General features: G+C 39.0%; 1 protein-coding gene across 1 annotated transcript in view; it reads right to left on the reverse strand.

Annotated features, from left to right (window-relative positions):
• Positions 1 to 762: 762 nt before the first annotated feature.
• The window catches only part of PM20D2 (peptidase M20 domain containing 2), an 18976-nt gene continuing 1133 nt past the window's right edge, over positions 763 to 18605 (reverse strand). The window contains exons 2-8 of the mRNA XM_019472758.1: positions 18265 to 18599; positions 18055 to 18202; positions 14221 to 14363; positions 11050 to 11204; positions 8806 to 8941; positions 4205 to 4312; positions 763 to 3370 (exon numbers count right to left, since the gene is read on the reverse strand). Coding sequence (XP_019328303.1) covers positions 3168 to 3370; positions 4205 to 4312; positions 8806 to 8941; positions 11050 to 11204; positions 14221 to 14363; positions 18055 to 18202; positions 18265 to 18599 — 1228 coding nt within the window. The 3' untranslated portion in view covers positions 763 to 3167. The remainder of the gene's footprint in view (positions 3371 to 4204; positions 4313 to 8805; positions 8942 to 11049; positions 11205 to 14220; positions 14364 to 18054; positions 18203 to 18264; positions 18600 to 18605) is intronic.

Consider the following 18605-nt stretch of genomic DNA (forward strand, 5'->3'; position numbering starts at 1 on the left):
GATCCAGCCTGTCCAGGTCCCTCTGCAGAGCCTTCCTACCCTCGAGCAGATCAACACTCCTGCCCAACTTGGTGTCGTCTGCAAACTTACTGAGGGTGCACTCGATCCCCTCATCCAGATCATTGATAAAGATATTGAACAAGACCGGCCCCAAAACTGAGCCCTGGGGAACACCGCTCGTGACCGGCCGCCAACTGGATTTAACCCCATTCACAACTCTCTGGGCATGTATTTCTCTCATATATGTGGTATCACTGTCATAGTAAAATCCTAAAGTTAAATCCCAAACTGCTTTAGTTCTGGACCTTAAGAACAAATGTTCTGAGAGACAAATTGGAACTAGCTTGCCTGGGGAAGTTGAAAGTCTCTATCCTTGGAGGCTTCCAGGATTCAGCAAATGAAGCCAAGCTCACCTGATCCAGTGTTGGCAATAATCCCACTTCAAGCTGGAGGCTGGACCAGGTTTAGGCTAACAGAGATCCTCCGGAGAGCCCTCCCAAGCACCATTCCTATTGTTCTATGAATTCTAACATGTTTCAATCATTAAAACAGCCCTAAGATTATAAAGACTACCATTAAGTATTGTATTTGAAAAGCATTAACCCTCACAAAAAAACCTGCTCAATATGGCAGACCAAAATGGAAAGCTTAAAACACCCTCACTCTTACATCATGATACCACACTAGGAAAAAAAATAATCAAACACACTATTCAAATGAAGTGATGCAGCATCCCAATATTAATCAAAGGACAAGAAAATTCAGTCACAATTGAATTGCTTTATTGATATCAACTCATCTTTAATCAGTATTCAGTTTCATTTTAATTCCAACAATGATTACAACAAAAGATAAGCTTTTAGTGCAGAAATGCTTATTAAATGATCTCGGACATGATGCAGCCAACAGCCAGCTAGTCTGGACAAAGAGAACTGAGAAGGCTGTAATGCACATCAGCTTGTAGGAAACAACAACACAGCACGTACTGCTATCACTTGGATCCCAACACTCCATCTTAAAAACAGCAAAGCAAGAAGTTAAGCAGTTCATGCAGGAGGAAATAAAAAGCCACATATGCTAAGGAAATTCATAAGCTAGCTTGTTAACCCAGTAGAACTTAATGAATTACAACTGTGTCCGAGAACTGGCAAAGCAGGGTTTAAATTAAAAGTTAATGGAAAAGATCCTTTGACAAACCTTGGACCAAATTTCAGTTGGATTTAGTATCCAACTTACTATCCTGGACATACCTATAGCTCTGAGTCCAACCCTCACCTGCTTCACGCATTCATCTGTCAAAACTGTCTGCTAATGAAAGCAAGGATACCGGTGTAAGTAAGGAGCATCTTGTAACCTGGAATACACATGGTCATGCTCAACTCTTCAAATGAGTAATGACCGGCTTGTAATACAGAACAAACCCCTTTAATTGTGCCTCTAGTTCTTAGAGAAACAGATAAACAGTTACTTCCTTTTTCCAAAGACACTGAGCATTTAATAGATTAACAGATAGTCTGTGTCCTATGACTACAAGCACAGAGGCTTAAGTATCAGAAAGTCTAAAAACTGTCAAATTATGTTGTCTACACTGTCTACATGACATACAAACAGCAGCCAGCCTAGTCACACTTTTTTCCTTCTAAACAGGGGAAGTGTCAATAGAATTCTTAAATAGCAGCTGGAGGTCTGTGTTAAAGAGGGCGCAGAAACGCAGAGGGAGTACACAGTTAAACCAAGATAAGGAATCTGTTTTTTTCCAAAATTAGAAATTGAATATAGAAATTAATAAAACAAACTCTGATTAGAATTCTAGAGTTTACCATTTAGAGACTGGTGCTGTTAAAAACAAGGTTTCTGAAATGATTTGGGGTATTCTGACTTCCTGGGGAATAGAGTTTGCCTGACTTCTTTTCAGAAGTTTACTATAATACCTATGCTTAGGAAAATGTTAACCAGTAAGCTGCTTTTTCACTCAGTCTGTCCATTGACTCAGCAATTTGTATCTGAACAAAAGATTAGTTCCTTCTCTATGTATTCACGTGATCCTTTAACAAGCGAATTAAAAAAAAATCCTAACAGGTTTAGACACACAGAACACCACCTAGATAAAATTTGCAACATTCACGTCTCTGGGAAGCAAAATAACAAGGATTAAACAGACTAACCACACAACACGCAGAAAGGACAACTGGCAAGACTTAACAGATCTGCTGCTTAGGATAAGAGAACAAAGAGGTTTGAGAAGCCAGTTACTGCACAAGCAATCCTCAGTGCAAGCTTCTCAGAGCTTACTACAGGGGTTTGCACACAACCAGTTTAAGGTTACCTTCATTTACTGCTTCATGGTACCACGCTTGCATATTCGTGAAAGAGATTTCCACTGGTTTAGCTAAATTTATACACATCCTTCGGATCAGTTAAGCTAGTGCAACATCTTGTGTGGACACTTGTATTGCCTTAGAGTAGAACTTAAAAAAGGTGCATGTGCGTTTTCCTGCAGTAGTTTAAATGTGTTAATTTAAACAAATAAACATTTAGTTGCTTTCCAATTTTTTTGATCGATGACTTCTCCACACCACCTCCAAAATTTATTAGGAGGAAGGTCAATGCATTTCAGGACAATCAACCTTTACAGATCGCATTTCCAAACAAACAGTTCTCTTCCATCGCTAGAAGCTCCAAACATACACCCTTCTTTCCAGTGAAACCAGCTCAGGTTTTAAGCCTCTATCTTGTCCCAAGAAAAAGTGACGGGCCAGAGAGAAAGGCTTCATAGACCAGATTCAGCTTACGATCACCGAGTGAACAGTGCTTATTTTAGAACAAAAATTTCCATGTAAATGCCACATTTCCCCTATAAGGAATATTACTTTAGCAGTACATAGAAAATCACTGACAAAGGATCTAAACACTATCATTTGTTCAACACTGCAACTTAAAGACAACATATTTGAGATTTCTCTCTGAAATTCATCACCATATTGAATAGAGCAAACATTACAGCTAGATGAAATTGCACATTTTTGAAAGCAATGATACTATTTTGCTTCTCCTAAAGTCCAAAAAAAAAAAAACATTTCTTCAGCTTTGCGTTTATCCAGCCCCTTCTGGGATTTAAATACGGCATCTCCATTAAGTCAATCCTACTGAGAGAGGTTTAATGAAGTTTAGTGTGATGCACATGCTCCTATGCCAATGTCAGATTCTTTGTTAGGTTCTACTGGATTTGTTTGTCCCTCTTCTTTTAGCTTCACCTGTCTAAAGTCTTCCCTGACTTCTTCTAGCAGACTTGGCTTGAAAATGACATCCAGTGCTGTCATTGCCAAAGCTTTTGCTGTGCGCAAAGCATAGAACTGAGCATTCTGTGACCCTGCAGAAAGAGAGAGAGAGAAACTTCAGGTTAGATTACTAATATTAGATACAAACCACTGGCTTACCACATAAGGCATATGCTATAAAATAAGTTCTTCAAGTTTCAATTGCAAGAACAGTTTCTTAAAAATCTACTTGCATGAATGAAGTATGTCTATTTTCTGATGCCTCAAAACAAATTTTCACATGAAAGTACTTAACTTTCTGCTACTGATGTAAAAAATAAGACTGAAAACAGGAAAATGAGTGTTCACATTTTCCTTTTTAGAAAATGCAGAGTTTTATACTGTTGTCTCTATTACATTTCCAGAGTATTGTACTTTAGAAGTAAAAATTACTTTCATCTTTTGGCTCATGTTTAGAAACTCTTCTGAATATGCTGCTAAGGATAATCCTTCTAATTTCTTCTGTCTAGATGGTATACTAAGTCAGGCTTTTAGTACGAGGAGTGGTCATCCTTCCCATATAGATTTAACTTTAAACACAAACACAGAAATTCTACATTTTGTCAACTTTTTTCTGCAATTCTACGATTAACTAAGTAAACTGTTTCAGGGGCTGTATTCAGCTCAGATCCCATCACACTTGAAGAAAGCAACTCCATTTCTATACAGGTATTCACACACAGCCACTTTCAGATCAAGTACTTACACTTTGATACATTTACTACACAGTAGCTTTGAATACCATAGAAGCATGTGAAAGCTTTAATCCTCTGTAATTTGAAATATTTATCATTTCTAGATTTGCTGTAGCGAAGAGTCAGCAACCAGTCCCTACAATGCAGACGGGTTCCAAATATAAATCTCTAACGCTTTTCACTTCCACTCACCTGCAGCTTCTGTGTACTGCTCAGTATGATTCAATGCATCAGAGCCAATATAAAAATAAGGATGAAGTCCAGGGACTACAAATGTAACATTTCCAAAGTCCGTGGAACCTAGAAGCAGCACAGAAATTTTCTTAATGAACAAGTGTTGAAGAGTTTTGAATGCTGTAAGAAAATGTATGATAGATATTATCTCCAGCCCATATCTAAAACAGAATATCCTTTGCCCCAAATACTAAAATAAAAGCATTTCTAATGAGTCATTCATTATCCATACAAAAATTTCCCATCTCCGAGATGTTTTCCCTAACTAGCCATCTTCAGATGCTGCTCTCCAGTGCACTTCTGATCAATAATCAGTTACTGGACTGCAAGGAAGACGTATCAGCATGTTCCTATTCCATTTACTACTAATTTTTTATCAAGCATCTCCTGATAGTAAGCTGTTAATTCAGAAACAATTAAAGCTGCAAACCTTGGAGTTTCAGGCAGTCCAGCTATTTTCCTGCTACAGCCCTTAGAACCAGGCCTAACAGTTACCGCTGTTCACCAGTATGCAAATATTCAGCATTAGGTAGAGGACTCTGAAGTAGGAACAATCTATCTTTAAACAAAAACAGATGGAGGACAACTATTTTTTCCCATGCTTTTTGATTATTCTCAGTTATGGAAACCTTAACAGCTCAAGCACTCTTGAAATAAGATCAGAACTAAACTCCAGACAAAACACTAGTGCTTTGTAGACATAAAAAAAATCTTGATAGCAATGCGGCAGATTTTAATGATGATTCTTTCATGTCTGACTAGCACTTTCAGTATGTTAGCTAGTGATAGTACCTATCTCAAAGTACTGCCTTACTTACTTAACGATACCATCCAGAAGTAGTAGATCCTTCATAGTAAATAATCCAAGAGTCTGCAACTACTTCCCGAGAGCTTTTTTTTTTTTTAAACCCAAACAAGCAATCCACTCAGTATTTGTTAAAATGACATTTAGAAGCCGGAGAAATCAACGTGCCACTTATTGTGAAATTCAGATACCAGAGGAAGCGTTGTTTCATAGCGGGGAAAAATAGGGATGACCAGCTAAGACCTCAATTAATTTTTTTCAGGCCAGAGCTGTAAGAATTTTTCTTTAGCAATGGCATATAAAATGACTGTTCCAAAGATTTAAAATTACTTGTAACACATCAGGTAGCCTCCATATCATGATACTTTATGGAGACAAGATATTGCTAATGCCTTAAGACTTAGTAATGAAATGATTGCAGAATACAGATTTCACTTGGAAGCATATAGTTATTAAAAGTGAGTCCACAGAGCCTACATTATGTGATCAAAGAGGACAAGACTAGCTTGCTATTTGCTCTGCCTACAGACAAATGGAAGCAGTAAGGCTTGTCCAAAAAAAAAAAAAAAAGGTATTTTCCCATAAATTCAGTATGCATTTGAAGAAAATCCAACTCTTGGCACAGTAACAAGTTATTTTAATTTTCAGCAGTCTACACTGTTGATCCATGCTTTGGTCAGTCTGGAAAGACAAATCAGAAGTCTAGAAGTTCTGCCTACTCCAGACTAAACCAAGAATTCTAGACTTGCCTTACTAAGTCCTAATACACAAGCTGCTGGAAAGACTGTGTTGGCCTTTTTCCCTGCTCTCAGCCAGCAAATGAAGCATCAGCAATTTCAGTGCATCCCAGCTCTCAGTCATGTAATTCCACCTAAAATTATATCCATATCCCATCTACTACTGGTTTACAAGTTATTTTTGCTGAATGTAAGGGATTTAAACTTGGCATTTTCTAGTAAGATGAAGAGCTGACCAAACCAAAATCCAGACAGCTTTTAATAAAAATGTGACAGTCAAATTTTCCCCTCTATCATACCTAGCAGCATGTTTAGAACATCAGGTGTTCCAATAGTTTCCATACAAACATCTGGAACTGTATGCTGGCTAGAGATGTACAGATCGGGTTTCCTTCTAGAAGCATAAAAACCATCTTCCCCTCTGTCATACCTAGTGGCATGTTAAGAACATCAAGTGTTCCAGTAGTTTCCACACAAACATCTGTAACTGTATGCTTGATAGAGATGTACAGATCAGATTTCCTTCTAGAAGCATAAATAATTGCACAGTCATCAATGCAATATACAGACTTGCGCACTATCTTCAATAGAAAGGTACTGGGAGTTCCAGGCTGTCAAAAAAAATCCTGAAGCTGATACTGAAGCCTCTTCAAGTCACTGAACACGTAATGGAAGCCAGTATTACCACAAACATAAATGGAGGGGAAAATGCAAGAGATTCCAGGAAGCGTTTATATACAGCCCCAAGCTTCAAAAGTGGTATTTTCAAAACATACTGGCTCCTTCTTATGATAATCTATATCAGTCTTGTGCACAGGAAGCCAATGAACCCCATGAATGCTAAAAATATCGAAGTAAGTTATTGCAAGTGCGGGTGCCTCAACTAAGGCATGCTAAACTAAGCCATCTGCTTTGGGAGGTTATCGATATCCTGTAGTAGAGCTATCCTACCAGCAGAAGGAGAAACAGGTCATGGCACCTGGTCAAAGCTAACCCAGGTTCACATTATTTCACATCATCCTGGCTATGTGCCAAACGAGCAGAGCGTGCACAAGGCACACACAAGGTAGTGTGAGTTGATGGACTAAAGGAATTCTTCGTAATGCTTAGCTGCCTAGAGCAATACCTGTAAGCAGACCGATACTAATACCCATGTAGAGGTGGCAGCGAGTATGCTCATCTGTTAACGACTTTTCTGCTGCACAGACATGGAGAAGCAACTGAGCTATCTTCCTTCCCTTTCAACAGAAGAAACTGATATCCTAAAAGAAAACATTGAAAACCATATGAAAACTAAACAGAAATAGAGGTCTTGAAAAAGATGAGACAAAACACTCAACCCCTCCCAAAAAGGGTAGCATACAAAATTCCACTCCTATGTCTCTGGAGACTGGGCTTTGTTATCACTCCCGAATTCCCACTGCAAAAATTCAGAGAAGCAGCTGTGGAAAGAAAATTCAGTAAGGCCTACTACAGTGTGCAATAAAATGTGATTGCTCAAGCACATGTTGACATTCGACAAGCAATTTAAGGACAGGACAGGCATATGGAGAGTTTCAGTTTAAGCAAGTTAATGTTTAACATTTAGCATATCATATAACTTACATATGAAAGCACTATTACAATTAGGGGTCTGTACTAAGTTCATTCAAAGTCGTCTGAACCAGCACGATCACCTGTATTCATCATCTTCACCCTTAATACAACAGTTTGAGAGAAGCAACGCAGAGCTCCAAAAGTTTCACTACAGTAAACATTCTAAATAAGGTTCCTCAGCACCTTTCTTAGGCTAAATGAGTAAAGTAGTAAGTCTTACTTGTACCACACTGAATAAAGAAAAAAAGAAATCTGCCTTTAGTTATAATTTGTTTTTAAACCCAAGATAATGAACCGATTGGAGAAAATACGCTAGCGTTGCCTTAATTTGGAAGGGGAGAAATAAGAGAAAAACAACCAGAACACCATTAGATATGCTGTCTCCCCCACACAAATGAAAGTTTGGAGAACTCTATCCCCAAACGCCAAGATCTCAACTATCCAAAAATAATCTGTATTTAATATAGAGAAGATTAGTACCGCAATCAAACTATTTGGAATAACAATTTTTTTACTGAAAACAATCTTTTCCTTCTAACCAAAGAGAAAAACCTTTAACATGAGTGGAGTAAAAACGTTTATATGTAGTTATGATCAGTAGTGAAGGCTATAAAGTATCAGCAGCAGTTATAAGACTTGAACAGAGCTCCTGTAGGAAGATTCTGGAAAAAAACTGTTAAGGGTAATGAGAAACCCCCCTGACCATTCAAGAATTCACATTCCTATTACTATACCTCTGAGAGACCAAGTAAGTGAAATAGTTTGAGACATAGTCAGGACCGAGAAGTGAACACCTACTTGAATGGCACTCTTTGGAAAACTAATCTGTTGAACTCGTGAACTAAAATTAGAGGCACAGAATTACCTGTTAATGGAAAGAGGTTTAAATTAGGGTTACTGAGATGCTTAAACTTCCGCTTAAAAATCTCTTCAAAAACTCCAAGATATTAGTTAGATGCTAGTACATTTGTTCATATGTAAGCTTGGGAAATAGTTAAACAAGGTTTGTAAAAACTAAATCTCATCTTTGTTCATAACATTAACCAGGATTCTGTAATTCAAAGCAACAGAATGAGCCATAAATCATTCCACATCCTCATGTTCTCAGTAAGACAGTTCTTATCTTTCCATCCTCCCATCCCTCCCCCCAACCAAACTGTTTCTTACTTGAAATAGTTTCAGAAATATTATCAGAAAGTGATTACTGCTTTCCATACCGGTTGGGAAAATTTCTCAGCTTCTACAACAAATACAGAAACACAGGCCAGAGGTACAATCCTTTTACAGAGCTTCCATTTTTTAATTTGGCTTTTTTCTTCTGACCAGACTATGTTTAACCTACCTCTGTCCCATTATTTTATACACTTAAGAGTTGATCAATGTAAGCTTAAGCCATAACAAAAAAACCCAGATCGAGTTACCTGACAAACCATTCAAGATACAGTCTTCTGATATGAACTCTATTCCAAGCTTCTTTCCATTCTCCTTGTAAACTTTCTGCAGGCTCTTATTTGGAAGCACATTGTAGTAATCATTTTCACTACCTTTTATTTCCACCTAGACAAAAAAAACCTCAAATGACTGGAAATTTTTCACCAACCTAAGCCAGTTTAATGTAAACAATTTAAAGCCCGGAAAAGTTAAATACATGTTCATACTTCAAGTCCATGTCAAAACAGACATAAGTGCTAAGTTTCTTTCAAAAATGTAACATTCTGCCAAATATTAGCCTTGATCAAAACACAGCTGGTGTTCTGTCAAGCTTGCACTAGACAGCCAAATTCCAGAAGCATGGATTTCACAGAGAGCATCTCCAAAAATAGTAAGCATTTCCTGTAACAGCTTCTAATGATTTCCACTGCAGGTACTATTAAACAACATAGAAATCAATTCAGTCTTTCACCAAATTCTAGTTTACTATTTTTGTTTAGAACACTTCCAATAACTACAGCCCCATTCATGAAATGACTTCACACAGGCAAGAAGCTTGAAAACAGATGTAAAAATCGTACCAATGTCAAGTTTCAAAAGAGGTCTTAACTTTCATTCTGCATAAAGTACACTTTCTGAAATCCTTTTCTAGTTACAGTGGAGGGGCCATACTAGGAAAAGAGCACCTAATGCCTCAAACAGACCTTAAAACTCACTAGCTCACATTCATATACACTATACATATTTGTTCTGATGAGCACAGACATTCTTTTCACAGCTGTATTAGCCATCGATCTCTAACTACAGAGCAGGTAGAACCACCTATCTTAGCAACACATCGCAAGGTAATCATATTGCTGGAACCAGCTACAGGAGAGACTTCCACATACTAAAAGCAAAAAAAATAAGAATGCTAACTGAAAAATTACTGTTTTTCACATTTGGTTGCTACATGAGCCTGCTGTTCAATGGGGCAAAGGAAATAGAGCAATGCTCCTGCACACTGAAAAAGAGCTAAAGCTCACATACATCTTGAAGGGCCAGGAGGAGGATCTGGGAAATTACAGACTGGTCAGACAGTCCTATCCTCAAGCTCCTAGGGAGATTATAGAGCAAATAAATCCTCCTAAGACCCATGTCCAGGCACATGAATCACAAGGTGATTGTGACTATCCAGCATAGATTCACCGAAGAGCAGATGGTGCATGACCAAGCTTAGCTTTTCATGATGACAGGTCTGGCTCAGTGGACACAAAAGATATTCAGGCTCAAAGTATTATGATCAGTGGCACAAAAATCCAAATTGCTGCTTGTTACTTGTAGCATCCATCTGCAATCAATACTGGTGCCATTACTGTTTTAGTATCTTTATTATTGATGCAGACAACTCCTGTGAGACCACATCTGATGTATTATGTTCAGTTTTGTGCTCCTGAACTCAAGACTGGAGCAAGTCCAGGGGAAGATGATTAGGGTGCTGGAGAACATGACATACAAGGAAAGGCTGAAAGAACTTGGTTTGCTGAGCCTTCAGAAAAGAAGGTTAAGCTGTCTACAGCTACCAGATGGAGAGGGTAGAGAAAAGACAGAACCAGAATTCTCAGAGATGCCCAGTGATATGATGAGAGGCAACAAAGGAAATTCCTATTAGATACAACAAAATCACAGAAGTTGGTTAAAGTTGGAAAGCACCTCTGGAGGTCATCTTCTCCAACTCCCCTGCTCAAGCAGGGTCACCTAGAGCTGGTGGCCCAGGACCGTATCAATGCAGCTTTTTACTATCTCCAAGGATGGAAACACCACAATCTCTCCAGGCAACCTGTTCCAGTACTCTGTCATCACAGTATAAACATCAGGAAAAGCCTCGTTCACCATGAGGTGGGTAGAGCACTGCTGAAAGAGGCTGCAGACTTTCATCCTTGGAGATACTCAGAAGTCGACATGGCACTGAGCAATCTGCTCTAATTGGTGCTGCTCTGAACAGAGGATTAGACTAGATGACCTCTGGAGGTCTCTCCCAACCTAGATTATTCTGTGATTCTGTGACAGCATTCTATTTATAAAACAAAGCTTTCTTTCAGGACACAAAGCAACAGAATAGCAAATAGTATCATCGACATTTTGATTTCTTTCAGCTAAACACCATGCAGACAAATGCTGTGAGCCTCAATTTCCTATTCTGGCCTACCTTATTCTCCAGCGTAATAGAAACATGACCATGAATACATTCTTACTTTGCATCCTGTGGCCAGCGCTGCAGATTTGAAGCAGTTCTCAACCTTCTCTGTCAGAACAGAAAGATCTTTCATTGAAGGGGCACGCAAGTAAAATTCTAGTTCAGTGTAAGAAGGAATGATGTTAGGTTTCACGCCACCATTTCTTATTACACCTGCAGAAAGGGAAAAGTCATGTTACCAGTGTTAAATACAAATGCTTCATCTTCAGCCCTGTCATGAAACTCCTTGCTCAAGAGCTAAATATGTAAACAAAAAAACAACAAAACATCAACTGAGCATGAAATACATAAAGAATGTAAAAAATACAGTATGTGGACAAAGTTTCTTAATCACGTCAGATTAAGTGGAATGTGTACATGTTTTTCAGCACGATTTCATTGCATTCTTTGGTTATCTGTTATAAACCTAAAGATAAGCCAAACTAGCATTTGTAATTAATCCCCTGAAATTCAATGCAGAGTCATAAAGCAATCTGGCTGCCATTGAAAAAGAAAAAAATTTGTTATAAAGGCTACCTTGGATTCCAACTTTTAAAGGTTTCCTCAACTACAATGTTTCCAACTTATTTTGCCAACTTGGAGAGAAGTTGAGTAAGTTGCATTTCTCAGGAATATTGGAGTAATGTGTGTGTTGCAGTGCACAGAAAGTTCATTAGATTCCTCATACTAATTCCTTAGGAATATTGGGGTGTATAACATACGTACAGTTTTATTCAAGAGTGAAGTTTGAGTTGAAAGTGTTCCCTCAAGGAAACGTGTGACAACTACATAGTTTTCAATTATGGCCTCAGAGGCATTACCATAAAAGACTAATATTTAGACATTTCAACAAAAAAACATTGTAGACCTCAATTCTACATTAGATTTCAATGCATTAACAGCTCGTTGCTTTCAGCAGGCTGCTTGTTTCCCCGGCCTCCTATCCTCAATTTATATATGTGGAATAAGATTTGTTTTCTGTAGAACCTGAGAAACGATCTACCTTAAATAGAAACACTGCACAAAGTTACTGACGTGTGTCACTGAAGCCTGAAAAGACAGCACTATCAGGATGCAAATAGGCAACGAATCTTTACTTTTGGTGCAGAAAACCTATTAAGACTGTGAATTCCCCCCTCAAGTAAAACCTTTCCAGTCTCCAATACAGTCAAAGTAAACAGAGTGCTGAATTAAACCACTATCAGTACTAGGCCATAACAAAAGGAACAGCTCAGATGAGAGGGACAGACATCATAGAAAAGGAACCAGCAAATCAGCAACTAAGTAATCGTGCAAATTTGCATGACATCATAACACGTTTGCTCAGAACAAGTAGCTTAATGAGCTTTCATTTGTCTTCCAACACATTTGTAAATGGAACTGGATAGAGTCCAAGAGTATGTATACACTTACATTTCAAAGCAACTGTAATATGGACTGGACAGCAGATCTTATTAGTACACACTACTAATAGCACCTAGGTTACCCTGCCCTAGCATTTCTAGATGGAACTTTTTTTTTACAGCCTGTTTAATACAATTTCTTGAACAGAAAAAAAATCTACATTCTTATTTTTCAAAGGGGCAACATTTACCCCACTCATAAGCAAGGAAAAACTTATCAAATATTAGACAAACTCAAACCAACATTGTTCAAGTACATAAAACATTGCTTAGAAATTCTAGACTTCAAATAATGGAAACTATTTCAGTTCTTGTTAGTGGGTTAACGCTAAGACTTTTAGGATCACTTAAGTCAGTCATGGCTGTTACTGCAAGCCTGCAACACAAGACCTCCAACACACTGTTGTAAAGAAAGCATTCCTAAAATTAAATCTTATTCTGGCTGCTTATAGTTTCCCAAAGGTATTTATTTTATGTATTTCCAGTTTGAAAACCAGGTTTATGACAGCAGTTGTATCAACACACTAACTTAAGTTTTGCTGTGGTTTGGGAAGCGTTACCTCTAGGAGGCTTGTTTAGATACTTAGTTTTTTGCCTACATTACCCATGTAGCCTTTAGAAACTATGAAGAAAGCAGTATTTAGGGTTTTAGGCTTAGATCCTATAAAAGACTCATGCACCTCCAATCTTAAACGTGCAACACATGAGTTTCAGACACCAAAACTCATCATTAAGTGCCTTGTTTTCTACAGAGCAATAGGATAGAGAGCTAAGGCTATGCCCACTGTCTGAAATTCATTTGGGTATGCTGCACAGCAGAACTGCAAACATCTTCATCTACAGTCAAAAGGGTTAGGGCTTCCAGACTCCATCCAGACATCCTGGAGAGAAATACACACATATATTATACAGCACAAGCAGCCAAGGCATATAATGATCATTACTCAGAACTTCTGGAAGTGTTTTAAGCTCCTAACAAGTATTCCAAATAAACAGTTCTACATTCAGAAGTCCTGTAGAAATGGTGAAGTTTCTTAATTTCAACTTGGAAAAAGTTGCGTTGGATGTAATAAGGGAAACCTGGGTTTATAGCTAAAGGGCAGCTTCCATCTCAACTTCTGAAACAAAAAGAAATGCATGATGTTGAAGGAGTATGAGTCAAGCTTAATGGTTAATATGTCTTATTGCAAAATGGCCTTTCTACTTCAAGGTCTACTACATATTAAATATTAGAATCCAGCACACATCTAGTTGATTGGGCTACTAACCAGAACTACAGGCTTCTGCCATCACTTGTTTTTTGTACTTCAGCAAATAAACTTCAGTCACTCTAGACCACTACACTCTTCCATGGAATGTCTACTACAAAAACGATGCAGTAAGTAATACTTCATTTTTCAGAAGCATTTAATCTTACACCTAAAACCACGTACATTAACTTTAAGGAATTCAAGGCCATGTACCAAAATAAACTTAGAACTCTTTCTTTCTGAACTGCAACTTCAAGTGCAAAGACTTAAAATTTGTCTAGGCTCTACCTATGTGCCAGTGTCCTTTTTTGAATCTGACCCATAAGCCTATTTTCAGAAGTTAGTTCTGGACACTGACATGATTTTAAAGATTACAGACAAACTATTTAAATGAAATGGTGCTATTTCATAGTATTTGAAGTGACTATACTAATTTAGTGCAAGAACGCAGTATTTTAAATTGTGGGATTTTGTAAGTTAGTATTTTAACAGCCTAAACTCTTACTTGCCAGACATTAGATTTAATGAAGATCTCACCATGAACTCTCCAGGTCGGTTTCATTTGCTGTCTTAAAACAGACAGATTGTTGTATGCAAGAACAGCAGCATCTAATGCATTAACTCCTTCCCAAGGATAAGCAGCAGCATGAGAAGCTTTTCCATAGTATTTCACAGTCACACTAGGAAATAAAAGGCATTGCTTATTTGTTTTTCATCCACTGAAAAAACCTCTAAAATAAAAAGTTCCTTTTATTCACACAAATATTTGTTATTTAAGTTTTGTGCAGCAGAACACCAAACAATTTACCTGGCACTACACTGTTGCAAAGTTGAACTATCTTTGAGTGCAGGAAGATGCTGAAAGATTTCTAGAAAACCAATGAAATGAAACAATATCAAGACCCAATCAGGCAAAAGAGCTACCAGTAACATACCACTATACAGCCTTTTCCTGAGAAGTACAGGCTTCACATACTAATTAAATGTTTCCAACACTTTTTTTATACCTCCTGACTGTTCTGAGACTTAAAGTTACTAACATTCTTCTCAGAGGGTAACAAACCCTTTTCTCTGATTCAAAATTAGAAGTTGACTGTCCTAATTCTTGTCAAACTTCAATAAAATATGTACGGTATATAAGACAGCAAAAGCACATTACTAAGATCACATACAAGCCATGCCTACATAACAAAAGTCAAGTTTTAAAAGTGCAGTAAAGGCATAGCCTAGTATAAAATATATGTTAACATGCTACAGCAAGGATGTTCCCTGCACACCTCAGAATGCTAGTAGAAAGGCTTGCAACAAGGAAGAAACAAGAAAGGTTACCCTCCAACTTCGTAGAAGTCATAAAATACTGCACCTAAAGACATCCAGTAAGAATTCATGCTTGGCTTCATCTTATGAGGGGCATTTATATTAGCCTTACAAAATGATTTAGTATTTCAAATTATATGAAAACTCTTTACATGAGAGGCAAGTATTAAATACTGACAGCTACATAAGGTATTACTACTTATCAAATACATAAGTATTAGGTTTTTATCAATATTAGAGATTTTAACTAAATCTGTTTGTACTCAATACCCAGTCCTTTACATAAAAAACTCCACCCTCAAGCTTCAAGAGTTCTCCCCTGAGACACACAACCTGTCTCTCACCCAGCTAGGACCAGCCTAACTTGCTTGTCCCTCTGTCTTGCACAGATGCCAACTTAGCCACTTATCCTGAACTGACCCCTCATGGTCTGAACCATACCACAGCTGTAAGTTAATACCAGAACTTAAATACCGGATAGCAAAGAGGGACACAATGGAGTCTACTGTTGCAGCAGAAAACGTCTCCTGCTACTGCCTGCAATCCAAATTAAGTATGCCCTTTTCCATCCTCCCTCATCCTCCAAGACAACCATACATCCCATTCTGTAAAGTATGAGTTTTATTTAAAATTTATTATTATGAAATCAAGATAAGAAAACATCCATTAACATCCCAAGTATTAGACTGCAATCCCTCAAATCAAGTCACAAAGAAGGCAGGACAGATCCCTAGATATTCTCCAAAAAATGGAGAGAAGGCAAAGTAAAGCAGAAAGTCATGTTGCAATCTTCTTTTTTTTTTCCACAAGAAACACGTACTTCTTAAAAAAACATTATGTCAGCATTCCTTTTCTTGTACTTCTATTGCTATACAAATGTCGCATACAGAAAAAACCCACCAGATTTTGGTGAATAACGAAACCTTAAGCCAGTTTAAGAATATTAGCAGAAGAATGTGGATCCTGTTTGGCCAACAAGAAACAGGCTGATTAGGTGAAGGATAAGTGAGTAAGAATTAGCAAATTTTGGCACATATTCACCACAGTTATCCCAGTATGTTAATTTTACTTCAGGCACAAGCCAGCTTCAGAGTTTGCAGATGTAGTAATGCTAGCCATTTAGTGATCACCAATCCTTAAATTCCTTGGAAAGAACCAAAAGATCAATTACAAGTCATCAAAACAGTCTTTGTACCTTTGGAATCTTGTAATTAAATAAATCATGATATCAGCTGAGTATTTCAAGCTTTTGGAGGTAGTAAGCTGTTTCACTCAGTACTTCCAATTCCATGCCTCCTCCATATTCAAGGTTTAAAGGCTATCTAGGACTTGCATCTTACAGCAGACCATCACCTCTGAAGGGAGATTTCCAAATCTTAAAGTATCAAACTCAAAAGGCTATTGCAAAAGTTGAAATGAACAGAAAGACAGAACTATTCATGAAAACTGCATCTTGAAGATCATATAGTCTGAAGGTACAGCAACCAAAAGCCAAGCTGAGATAAGTCTTGAAGGAGATTACAATAACCAGTTAAGACTCCTTAGAAACATGATGACAGAACATCGCAGAGAGCTAGCTAGGTAAGGAAGACTAGGTGTTGCTAACCTTGTCGGTTTTACCATAGAACTTAGCAGTAACAGAAGCAAGTGACCCACCAGGAACAGCACTGGTAAAAGCAAAACGACCAATAAAATCAAGCACATAGGAGCTGGAAGGTAGCACAACCAAGATGAAAACAGTTCTCAGTACATCAAGTCAGAAATGGTCGGAAAACCAGTTATTTAAATATTACAGAATTTAGTCAGAGACAGCCAAACTTGATACTTGGAAAAAACAGTTGCACTGGAGGGAGGTTACTAGTGGAGTCTCTACAAGATAAGACCATGGGATCAAGAATCATTAATGTAAATAAAATGTAATAACAAAACCTGCTGACAGACTACTGCTGGGACACTGAAAACAGAAGTTTATAATATCAAAGGAAGAACAGCATGGCCTTGCAGACTGGCAGAGAAAGAACAGAATGAAACTCAAAAATATTGTAAAAGATCATGTAACTTACAGACTAAACATTTGTCTAAGAGTTGATTGCTTGAAAATGTCTGAAGAGGAAGCCCCAAACATGCCATCATCCAAAATGATAAGGAGACACTATGGTTCCTCAGCATCAGCTGAGTAAGGTCTAAGGAAATTCCACCTGATGCACTGTGTACAATCCTGGTTATGCACATCCAGCAAGCAGTAAGTACTTCAAGGCAAGGCAAGTCACTCCAAGTACAAACGAACGAGTGCTGACGCTGAACAGTAGGGCTAACCAAAAGAAGACAAGGCATAATTTCTGAAGAGTTATATGGCTAGCTGGCAAAAAAAAAAGCTGAGTGAGGGTATGACTGCTGTCTATAGATACATATTGGAGGTAAACATGAAGGAAAGCCAAGAACTACTCAATCAAAAAAAAGTTGATGTGAGAGTTAGTAGATATAAAATGGCCATGATTAAATTTAGGCTGGAAGTTAGTAAGGATCCAAACAGCAGTCAGGCTCAGCTGACTGGCTCTTTCAAAAGTGGGAGAGAAAACCTGAAACACCTTCAAAACTGATTAAAATAAAATGCGTACAGAGGACTACATGACCTGGTGCCCAGGGAAGCAAGGAACTAGGATCCATAAGACTCCCTCTAGTTGCATGTTCTAAAATTTAAAGAACAGGTGTTTTTTAAATGAAATTTTTTTATTTAATAGATAATCACATGCACGTGTAAAAAGAAACGGCTAGAAACATCAGAAGAAAGAATGGATTTTGAGGACACATGAAAGATTATCGCAGAGCAGTCAGGGATCTTTAACACTAGGCTGAACACCACACTTTGGAAGAACAGCTCAGTGTCCAGAAGAGTGACCCGGCTCTTCAGCTGACTGCAAATACTTAGTCTGAAGGGCACCTGCAAGGTCCCCGGTCCTAAGTTCAGTCCTTTCCACAGCAGCCCCCCTACTCGGGGAGGGGAGAAAAGGCTAATAACCAGCCAACCCTTTCCACCTGAACCTGCTCACTCACTCGTGCTCGGCCACATCGGGCAGGTACGCTGCGTTTTCTTGCGAGGGGTGTGCCATAAAAACCACATCCAGGCCGTCAAACGCTCCAGCGTTTATCAGGTCTATTTTGCCTCCTCCTTGTTCTTCCGCAGGCGTCCCCAGCACCGTGATCTGCAGCACAAAGGCAGAGAGTCAGGGGCCGACCGGCCACAGGGGCCGACCGGCGACAGCCTCTGGACGGCGACGGGCGCCGGCTGCGGCAGGCTCTCCAGGGCGGCCTTCAGCCCCAGCGCGGCGGCGGCTCCCACCTCGGCGATGAGGTTGTGCCCGCAGGGGCGTGGCAAGCCGGGCAAAGCGTCGTACTCGCAGAGGAAGGCGATGCGGAGCGGGCGCGGGCCCTGGGGGGCGGCCGTGCCCCACTCGGCGCGGAAGGCCGTGCCCAGCTTGTAGCGCGGCTGCACGGCCCAGGCGGCGCCCGGCCGCTCCCCGCTGGAGAAGAAGCGGGTCATGGTGTCGTGCGCCTGTTGCTCCTCGTAGGCCAGCTCGGGCCGGCTCCAAATGTCGCGGCTCACA

This window comes from Aptenodytes forsteri, unplaced genomic scaffold (genome assembly GCF_000699145.1).
Source record: "Aptenodytes forsteri isolate BGI_AS27 unplaced genomic scaffold, ASM69914v1 Scaffold20, whole genome shotgun sequence".
Taxonomy (NCBI): domain Eukaryota; kingdom Metazoa; phylum Chordata; class Aves; order Sphenisciformes; family Spheniscidae; genus Aptenodytes; species Aptenodytes forsteri.